This window comes from Serinus canaria, chromosome 2 (genome assembly GCF_022539315.1).
Source record: "Serinus canaria isolate serCan28SL12 chromosome 2, serCan2020, whole genome shotgun sequence".
In the NCBI taxonomy this organism is placed as follows: domain Eukaryota; kingdom Metazoa; phylum Chordata; class Aves; order Passeriformes; family Fringillidae; genus Serinus; species Serinus canaria.
Genome location: NC_066315.1, coordinates 138568617 through 138580007, shown reverse-complemented (window position 1 = coordinate 138580007; position 11391 = coordinate 138568617). Strand labels below are relative to the sequence as shown.

Here is an 11391-nt window from a genome sequence, read left to right as displayed (position 1 = left end):
TAAGCAGCTGCAGTTTTATATCTCCCTACACTGCTGCATATTAGTGCAATATGAAAAGTTTTCTTGGTGAAAATACAACCACAGATATACAAAACCAGAAACAAACACAAGGACTTCTTCCTACAAAGCTGCAGGAATACATGAGTTTGAAGACTTGCTGTGTGTATCTCTGAAGTAAAATTGTTTGAGTGAATGAAAAACATACTGAAAGAGCAATTTATTTAGTGAGAACATTTTTTAATACAAAATATGTTTCATAATTATTTGAGGAAAAATACTTTCCCCATCCCAGAATTGGATGATTTGTGGTATGTGCATATAGAAAGTCAAGCTTTAGTTGTAAAATTTAGACAGCAGAGAGTCCGCAAAATGTATATATAATTTTGTGGAGCAGGATGTATTCATTCAGTTCAAAGATCGGAGAAAACCCATGCAGTCCCCTTAACATTCAGCTGAAGAGTCACCTAACTGCAGAATATGGAATTTTTATATATGTTTTTAAAAAACATTTCTTTCATGAATTCATCAATGAAAAAATCCTACTGTTTGAGAAATAAGAAGAGTCAGTTAAATACAATGCTTTATTTGTAACAGTGTCAAATGCAGCTCATGAGGGAAGTTGGTTCTTTGCAAAACATCACATGATTGGAAAGTGCTGATAAGCTTCATGTACACTCAAGTACATTGCTTCAATTTGAAGTGTGCTTTTGCTGCTGGATGTATCATTCCTTATGCTAACACTGTGAATTTCCCACTACAACCTGCCAAATATCCCTCTTCTGGGAATTAAGGTGTCCAAAATTTCTCCAAAGTGATGAATAGTAAGACTGAGGCACCTTTCCTTTACAGGTAGGGAAAAAACCCTCAAAATCAGTATTTTATGCTCAAGCACCTAATCCAGCACACAAGCATTGAAACCAAAAGACCAATTTTCTTGAAACCAAAAGACCAATTTTCAAAGGCAGTTTCTGTAAAAGATCACACATTTTTCCATTTTCTTTCTAGACTAACCCATGTAATCAGTAAGGCCCAAGCATTCATACCAGACTATCCTCTACAGAGCACAGACACCTTTTCTCATGCATTTGCAGTTCATTTGTGTTTGCCTGTAATCAAGCCAGGATTTCATCAACTGTCCCTTAGCCCAAGGAGAGAGCAACTGTGATTGCACATGCTCCAGGGACAAAGCTGGACACCAGGACAATGGTGTATCCAGTATCTCATGGAAACCATCTGTGACACCCTGATCCCACAGTGCTTGGCTCTTTCACCTCCTGAAGTGCTTTGATCCAGCAGTGGACTGTGAGTAAATGTGTTCGGCCTCTAAGGCTGGAACCCATTCTGACCGATGCAGCCATGGCTGGACAGACCACCTAAAGGCCCTGATCTTATCTCTGTTGGGCACAGAGCAGTCCGTAGTGAAAATAAGCTGGTATCTATTGTTCACATCTTAGCATAATCACCAGTGCTATTATTGTTAAAGGAAAGAGAGCCCCCTCCCCTAAAAGCAAAATCATCTCTTTAGAGACAGCAATATTCTGCTGCCTTGTGTCATGACACTCCATGGCTGTTGCTATTTGTCTCACAAAAATGTCCAGTAATAGGGATTTTGTGCCTTCTCAGGCCTCCACTTCTTCCATCACTTCCATCACAATTGTTCGAGGGCCTGTCAGGATGAGGTTGCTTACTGTCCTGTAATCCACATGGAGAACATTGAGGCCGTTGACAGACACGACAAATTGGCAAACCTGAGGAGAAAGCAAGCAGCAAAATGAGTTATGCATTAGACTGTGTTAGGTCAATTACACAGATGTACTATCAACTCCTGGGCAGACAAAACCTCCACAACTCTTCACATTATCTCATTTGGTATTCTTAAAAGCCCCCACATTTCTTAGAATTAATTTGGCAAGATAATTTTCCTTAAATTATTTTGAAACATTACTTCACCTTTCAAATCAGTGGAATTCAACTTTCCCATCTTTGAACTTTTGAGGTTCATCAATCATTTATCAATATCAATATTTTTTTCCTATAGCATTGTTATTTTTTCTTGTATCAGTGATATTTTACAGCATCAATGGTGCTTTTCATACAATATGGCATCCAGCTAAGGGATCCCTAGCACAGGAAGGACAACTGTTGGAGCAAGTCCAAAGGAGGCCACAAAGATGATTAGAAGGATGCAGCACTTCTTCTATAAGGAAATAAGGCTAAGGGAACTTGGTTTGTTCAGGCTGGAAAAGATGAGATTTCTGGGTGAACTTATTGTGGCCTTCTAGTACCTAAAAGGAGCCTACAAGGAAGATGGAGAGGGACTATTTTCACATGGCTTGGAGTAACAGGTCAAGGGGGAAAGGCTTTAAGATGGAACAGAGTTGGTTTGGATTAGATATCAGGAAGAAATGTTTTACTATGAGTGTGGTGAGGCACTGGCACAGTTTCTCAGAGAAGCTGTGGATGCCCCATCCCTGGACCTGTTTAAGGCCAGGTTGGACAGAGCTTTGAGCAATCTGGCCTTGTGAAATGTGTCCCTGTTGACAGCAGGGGGGTGGGAACGAGATGGTCTTTAAGTTCCCTTCCAGCCCAAACTATTCTATGATTCTATGAAGACAGCTCTGGCTATTGCAGTCTGTTATCTTTAGTTTCTCTTAAATGCTTTCTTAGAAATCATTTTAGTCAGCTCTTGGTAATCACAGTAAAAATATGCACCATGTTTCCAGGCTCAGGGCAAGGTCTGGATGATGACTTCACTAGATTCAGTGCCAAAACCTCCAATGGTGAAACATGAACCAAATGGATCCAAATTTTAAGAAATAATATCATGGAAGATGAAGTAGTAGGACAGATTAAAATGTAACTGCCATGTGATTGGTTTTAGTTGCCTTCACCAAGTATGGCTAATTACCTAATTTCAAATATGCTAGAATTTTGTTTGTAAAAGCTATAACAAATACAAACATTGGAGGTTTTGTATGACCATAGGACTTCCTCAAGCAAAATATTCTTGCAAGAAATATACCAACCAACATCACTGTACGTCTTAAAACACACAGAGAAAAAGTCACATCAACATTGTTTAAAAATGCAGGAAAATAAAGATAATACTGGTTCCTCAAAGACATTAAGACTTTTCTGTATCTAATCAAAACATTACAGTGTTTGGTAAAAAGGTATAAAAATGTGTGTAGTGTCTAGATCTGTACTTTTAATAATAAAGATATGGAGCCTAAGTGAATAACAATATTGTCCTGATGTTTCAATGGAAATTGAATAGCCTTCTAGTGAATGGAATACATTCACTAGAAGGCTATCTTACCCATTAGTCACCTTGAATCTGTAAGAAAGAAGCTATGAAACAAGTATCACCAGAAATTTTCACACTTTATTTTTTTCACTGACACTCCGGATCAGCTGTGGGGTCAATTTTATGAGGTTCATCAAGGCCAGGTCCTAGGCCCTGCACTTGGGTCACAACAACCACATGCACCACTGCAGGCTGGGGAACAGTGGCTGGAAAGCTGCCCTTGGGAAAGGACGTGGGGGTGCTGGTCAGCAGTGACTGAACATGAGCCAGGGTGTGCCCAGGTGGCCAAGAAGGTCAATGGCATCCTGGCCTGGATCAGAAACAGTGTGGCCAGCAGGACCAGGGCAGGGATTGTCCCCCTGTATTCAGCACTGGTGAGGCTGTACCTCAAATCCTGTGTCCAGTTCTGGGCCTCCCAACTTGAAGAAGGACATTGAGGGGCTGGAGTGTGTCCAGAGAAGGGAACAGAGCTGGGGAAGGGTCTGGAGGACAAGTCGGATGAGGAGCAGCTGAGGGAGCTGGGGATGTTTAGACTAGAGAAAATGAGGCCCAGGGGAGACCTTGTCACTCTCTCCAACTCCCTGAAAGGAGACTGTAGCCAGGTGGGGGTTAGTCTCTTCCCCCAGGTAACAGTGACAGGACAAGAGCAAACAGCCTCAGGTTGCACCAGGGGAGGGTTAGTACCAGGTCTAGTTGACATGATGGTGTTTGGTCAGAGCTTTGACATGAAAATCTCGGTGGTCTTTTCCAACCTGTTCAATTCTGTGATATGAGAACAAATTTCTTCACAGAACAGGTGGTCAGACATTGGAACAGGCTGCCCAGGGAAGGGACAGAACCACCATCCTTGCAAGTGCTAAAAGCCCTGTGTGGATGTGGCACCTGGGAACATGGTTTAGTGGTGAACACAGCAGTGTCAGGTTAATCTATCAGTCTATGATTTTTCACTTTTCCTATTTAGGCAGAAGCACAAGACAGAAATGGGTGTGGGAGAGGTGGGAAGCAGCTCTGGTGTCCTCCAATGCTAGTTATAAAGCAGATTTTCTCACATGCCAAGTCACTTAACTTTTGTGTGCCAGCAACTTCCCTCTCAAGTAAAATGTGTGGTGAAACTCAATCTGTATTTCTGCAAAATGGACAGAATGTAGCTATCAATTTAAGAAAAATTATAGAGGAAGTGAACCCAATCCAAAAATGTAACTTTTCATTAAAAATGTCACCAATTACTTTAATCTCTGCTCTTTAGAGCCTCTGCAGAGGAAGAGTGGCAGCAGCAGACTCTTGCACCTTACTCCTTACCCTCATAACTCCTCTGCAGAGCTGAAGATCCTGGAAGTAGCCTTACTGGTAACCTAAATGATCACCAAAGTATGGCAATCGGTGGTAGAACTGAGTAAACTCCCATGGCAATAATCTTTCCTATATATGAATAGTTTAGCTGCATGTAGGATTGGGAAAATGATTCGGTTTTTGCATGCAGACAAAGCCTTCTAAATTTTAAGGATTTTTGTTGAAAAGGTAATCCGTCATCCTCTGCAATGTGTCCTATTAGTATTTAACTGGCATGTCTATTTAATTTAAAATGCAGATTATTGCAGTATCTGTAGGTTTCAACTTCCAGTGGTATTTTCTAATACTTTCTATGGCTTTCCAAGATTGTATCAAGTCTTACTGAATTATAGCTCTGGCTCTAAAATAATATATGGGTTGATTTAAAACATACCAGCAGAAAAAACATTGTCTCTTCTGGCTTAAAGCAATTTTTGGAAGGTGAATGGCTGATCTTTGTTTTACTGTTGCATATTGTCAGTCTTCTTGACTTACTGGGATCCCAATGCATGGGATATGTTTGGCCAGGTTCAGTGGATAAATCTGCATGCTGGATCATGTCAGGGGCATTCAGGGGCCTTTGGGGAATGCCCCTGCCAGAGGAACAGACTTTCAGACCAGCCAGTGACCCACACCAGGCTGCAATGGTGTGAATGCAGATGGTACAGGCACAACATGAACAGCAATCTGGATGCCAAGGAGTGAATTTTTTGTGGAAAAGAAGAGCTGACACGCCTGCATTCTCAGTGTTTGTTTTATCACATGCCTTTGGCAGTACGATGAGCCAACAATGTGTACAGCTGAGAACAGCCCCCTTCGTGCCCTCCTTTGCAGTGGATCCACATGGCTTATTAGTTTCATCATTCCCAGTGGAGAGGATTAGATGCAAGAAGTCTACCCAGACCAGATGAGAAGAGAAATATAGGGAGGAGGGCAACACACAGAAGAGCACAGTCCCATCCTAAAACTGCTGGAAAAGACCCATGAGGAACAGCAGATGGTAACAAAGAGCCAGCTACCCTGGGGGTAGAAAGTTCTCTCCATAGTAATTGCTTGACCAGTGCTCCTGAGGGATGAGTCTCTGCAAATTCCAGACCTGACTCCCTCAGGGATGAAGAAATGTGGAGCCATTTGCTGTGTCCTCCAATCCTGGTGAGGAGAAGAGGTTTGCACAGTCCTAAGTCCTTTGTTATGCTGACTGCCCTCAACTCACTCAGTTTTCCTCTCCCCACCCTGATTTCCCATTCAGCACTGAATCCAGCAAGGGGAAATGAAATGCAGTGCTGCTTTGTGCATTTTAGTCGCCATCAATCCTGCCCCAAAAATGCTCATATTGTGTGTATTGCTCTTCTGAAGTTAGAAAACAAGCAAGAGCAAGTGAGCACCCACTCACCAGCCCTGACGGGTGAGTCAACCCATATATTATTATTTCAGGAATTTTCTTAAGGAGGCTGGTTTACAAAAACACAGTGATTTAACATTACATTTATAAAACACATTTCAAAAAGCTGTGAGTGCTCAGCTCATAGCTGCAGCTGTTAAGGGCTTTGTAACTACAAACATGTAAAATATTTCTGTTGGTTTCCACACATCAGTAACTATAACAGATGATAAACTACAGTTAAAAGAGCCTCAAAGAACTTTTTATTGTTCATTTCCTCATTGCTCTCCAAGGAGCTTGACAAGAGATAACCATCCCTTTTCATCCCTCAGACTTCAAGAAATGACACAGCTCAGAATAAATTCCGACCATTTTGTTGGTCAGGATGTGGTGATCTAAAAACCACAGAACTAATAATAGTTAAATAAAGCAACATTCAAATGAAAAAAAACCCTCCCTTAACTGATTTCAAATATTTAAGTATTACAGCAATAAGCATTTATTGTTGAGTATTTCAATTTCCCGCCACTGCAACTCATGGAAGCAGGGATTGCAGAAAAAGCACCTCTGTCTTTCTGTGGGTTTTCCATCATGCATACAGAAGGTTTAACCAAATCCAGGTGTCCCCATAAAAAAATGAACTTCAAGTTTTGGGCTTATATTTGAACGAAAAGGATCTGGGAGCCTGTTGTTTAAAGAAGTTAGCAAAGATTCATCATGCCATTTATCAGTGGACTGAAGATGGCAAGAAGAGGCGAGAATAATTTGTTACCGTAACATTTACAGGCAAAAATGGGGATTGTGCTGTACTTGGAACTGTCCAACCCTTCCTCCCCCTCACTGGTAATTGCTCTTTCCTCCACGGCAATCTTTGGCTGCCTGCCCCTCCTCGGTCCTGCCAAGCTGCCCTGCAGATGTACATCCACACCCCTTGATTTTCCTGCTGGGACAGCTGCCTGCTGGCCAAACCCAGGCCCCTGCCCTCACAGGGGGCTGCCTGCACCAGGGCTGGACAGCTGAGCTGGTGTTGCTCAGGAGCTAAGCTGAGGATGACTGTGGGATCTTTCTAAGGAATGTCAGAGACTGGCTGCAGGCCTGGGCGTGGAACTGCACAACTGCCTTAAAGCTAATCATTAAATAAAAACATTGCATACCTGTCAGTTATTCTTTGTTAGTTCTGCCTCAGGATGACCTTAATATGTATAAATGCTACAGGAATGTACTTAGAGGATAGGCAGCTAGCCTAGATCCTTGGGTATTCAGATGCTGTTTGCAGTGTGAGCTTTAGTGAGCTTTCCCTGCAGAGCCAAGCCTTGCTTACTTGCTTGCTTGCCTTGCATTTTTTTAATGTAATATACTTAAAAATCCTTTTAAAATGTTCTTTCATTTTCTAGGCACACTTTTTAGAAGAGTGTTGTGAAAGTTTACAAAGAGCTGGGAATTCCTACTGCAGACTTTGACTTAAGTGATCATTGCTGTTTGGAACAGCCATAAAATGACATTTAAATTTACAGATGAAGTGAGTCCAACTGTTCATCTATGCTATAAAGCAAGTAACAGCCATGCACAGTCAGCAGATAATATATCTCAAAACAGTAGGATAAAATGATGATTACATGGCCACCTTAATTTGAGATAAATTTAGAAATACACACCCATAATAAGAGGAATACAACTGCCACCAGGCAGCATGGCTGGGGATGGGACTGTGCTTTACTCCAGCAGCTGCTGGGGGGTGAGGTGCTCATTCTCAAAGGATTTATCATTTACATTTCAGTGCCAGTATCAGTGTCTGGAATCCACTCTGGTTTTGTTTGTTTCTTTGTTTGTTTGATTGATTGACTGTGGGATTTTAGTGGGGTTTTGGTATTTATTTTGTTACCTACTCTTTAGGCGAATACAAACACTACTAAAATTGCAGATCAAGTAGGTACCAAAGCAATCCATGTTACCAAATAATGCAGGCTTGAAGTTCTCAAATTCAAAGATAGATTATGCAATGACACAGTAAAGATAGTGGCAAAAATACTGTGTTTCAGCAGTACTGATACTTCACCCCATTATCTAGGCAGAAATGGGAATATTCAGGGTCTAAAACTGCAAAGCACAAGGTCTATGCCATTACACTCGAGTTTTCTCCTTCAACAGCAGCAAGGTCAACCAAACAAATTTGATGGGTTGTTTGGTAGTGATAGCAGCTCTGACATCAGCAATTAACAGCATAAAGAGATGTTGAAAATACTGCCACCAATTCATTTCCACTGAAAGTGTGAATATTACTGTACACATGGCAACTGTATGAAGGAAAATATTTAAAAATGCTGGAGAGTGTGAAATCCAGTCTTTCACTGATCTTTTCACTCCAGAGCAGCCAGGATTTCACTCCTGGACTCTGTGTGGATCCAAAACAGATTTCTAGCAGCTGACAGCACAAAGCAGGCCCATGTTCTGCAGCAAAGCACATCCCTTTGAGACCAAGGTAGTTCAGAAGTTATTAGCACATTGTTGTCCCCGTTGGGAAAGTTGTGTCTGAAACCAGGCAGGCTCAGTCATCCAGCAGGAGACAGACTAGATTTAACCCCTTGCTCTGTTCATCATTTTTATCCACAGAGATTTACATGCACTTGGATAGTTTGGGACGCGCTTCCTTGAGTACTATTTCTTCTTATCATCTGATGTGAAGCCAAAGTCACACAGATAATTTCCAGTCACACAAACCATTCCCAAAATGCATTAAAAAATGCATTGTTTTCTTTTTAGTCTTTTTTCTTAAAAAAAAAAAAAAAAAACTTGCTAGCATCAAGTAAAAAATATGAATTAGGCAAATGTAGGAGTTATTTTCAATCTTGGAAAGTTGTTCAGTAATTTTCCTAAGAACAAAAATAAAAGGTTCTAAGTATAACTTCTTTCAGAGCTTTTCAAATAAAAGTATATTTTGACTATTTTATAGAGTAGAATTCATACCAGAATTGACACTATAATTATTTCAAAAAGAAAAGTATATCCTAAAGGTAATATTTTTGCTTTTCTTCTTGCTAATAAAAATTAAAATTAAACCCATTACAGAGACAGCCTGCTTACATTTCTGTTATACAGATACCCTCAATAATTATAAATAAATGCTTTTTTCATGTCCTACTAATCCAGCAGGACAAGGATCAGCTGGGAGGCTTGAATAGCTCAAACTCATAACTGTTTCATTATTGAAACGATTCTGAAATTGTTTCAGAATGAAACAATTATGAGTTTGAGCTATTCAAACTGTGATCTTCCAGAGAAAATCCTCCATATGTGGTTAGCAAACCCATTTGTTTCCTGTGTTCATGAGAGACCCACAGGATCCTGATTTCTATTAAATACCAGCCATGCTGTCAGTAAGAACCCTTCCTTATGGGCACCCATGAAATCAGGGCTGAAGGGTTAACATTTTGCAATTGTCAGTGACCTGGAGATGTCATCAGCAGGATACCCAACAAATCAAACTTTTCACACTTCAGATACTTTTGAAAGCTCTGGCCAGTTCTAAAATTGAAAACATACTGGTTGATTCCTGTGGTAAGGCCACAGCTCTCACCTGGGAAGGTTACTAAACTCCTGAAACTGAGAAGAAAAACACAAACTAAAAAAAAAAAAAAAAAAGAAAATACAGCCTTTACCATTGCTTGTTTCAAGAGTCAATACAGCTGCTTTGGCTTTTCCTGTCTTGCTGACAGATTTCAGCAAAATTTGGGAAAGGCTTAGGTGCTACAAGAACATAACATCTGAAACACAGCTTTCCAGCTTTCTGCAAGGAGGAAGGGGACATCCAAGATTCCAACATTTTAAAAGAAGAGGTATCTTTCCAATGGGATCCTCTCCCACTTGCGTGCCCCTTGCTCCTCTGCAGATGCTGGGAAACATTCCTCCAACTCCTGCCTCCCAAGCACCACTGCCCTCCAAGCAAACAGATGGAAATCAAGGTGTCATTTTTTAAAATCTAATTTAAATATGAAATGTGAAGGAATTGAGAAGTGAGTGAAAATAAAACTTCCATTTAAGGCTGTTATTTTGTCACAAAGGAACAAAAAACTGCACCATTTGTCCTTTTCATTGCTGTTACCAGCTAGAAAGGAGCTATTTACAGGTGGAAAACCACACAGGTTTGCCTTGCCAGTTGTTAGATCTCTTGAATAAATCTTCCCATCCAATTACCACATCATCACCTTCTACCTCACATACCACATCATGGGTTTGTATACAAGACCCTTAGTGACAACACCCTTAGTGACAATGAGGTGTCTCTCTTTTTAGAGTGCAAAAAGATAATTGTACCTTTGAAAGAAATCTGGAAAAAAAGTGTTTGCTTATTAAAAGCTGGATCAGTAATCTGATTTGGGACCTCACGACCCTTTCTGTGAGCAGTCAACCTGAGCTGCCAAGGAATCTGTGGATTCAGATGTCAAACCTCTTTCAAAGGGGAGGAAGGTTCATAGTAGGACTTGGTGCCTGCAGTCCCAAGAGATGCTCCTGTCCCTTTGTGCTGGCTCTGGGAGCAGCACACCAAAGCCAGGCACTGCTCCCTTTTCATCCTTTCATCCCATGCCAGCAAAAATAAATAAATGAAAGGACTTGTCTCCAGGCAAAGTAAGTTCCTTGATGTGCCTGACAGGGATGGAGGAAGGAGGCAATAGACACATATCTGGTTGAAGGCAAAGGGAAAGAGGGAGATGAAAAGGAGGTGAAGATAGGATCAACCTTCCTGGCAGAGCTTACACAGACCAGTAAACTGCAGCCTTAAGTTTTCAGATAACTTAAAGCCCCAGTGAAATCGATGGCAAGATGGATGTTATGGTACCAAGAACAAGTGCAGAGAAATCTGAGGCAGGAGAACAGTGGAGGAGAGAGAGGACAGAACTCAGGTTCTTTTACACACTTACACACAGCCTGCATTTATGCTGATACAGGATTTCTTCTGTTTTAATAGGCCACCCATAGCCATAAAGCAAAGGAATCCCCATGCTCTGCAAAGAGGCCAGGATATAGAGATGCTGGATGTGGTACCACAGAAGAGCCTAAGATCTAAACTAACTTCTGCTTAAAAGCAAACACAGGCAGGACTGAATTTTTTGCTCTCACTCTGCTAAGCTTGACACTGACACAATGGAATGAGGAAAAGAGATGAAAATCAGAGGTCCTAAAAGTTATGTTTCCACTTAGATTTTTATCTTTTTTTTTTTAAAGAGTTCATGCAATCTTGATAGGATTAGTAAAGTAAAGCTGGAACCTCACAATTCACAACCAACTGCATGTTGCTGGAAGGTTAAAAAATCATACCATGGCCTTTCCTCCACAACTGAGGTTACTGGATGGAACAGAATAAATTGCAGATGTGTGT

General features: G+C 41.0%; 1 protein-coding gene across 1 annotated transcript in view; it reads right to left on the bottom strand.

Annotated features, from left to right (window-relative positions):
- Positions 1-563: 563 nt before the first annotated feature.
- DEPTOR (DEP domain containing MTOR interacting protein) overlaps positions 564-11391 on the bottom strand; it is a 75131-nt gene continuing 64303 nt past the window's right edge. Inside the window, exon 10 of the mRNA XM_009087831.4 lies at positions 564-1748. Within this exon, the coding sequence (XP_009086079.1) occupies positions 1620-1748 (129 nt within the window). The 3' untranslated portion in view covers positions 564-1619. The remainder of the gene's footprint in view (positions 1749-11391) is intronic.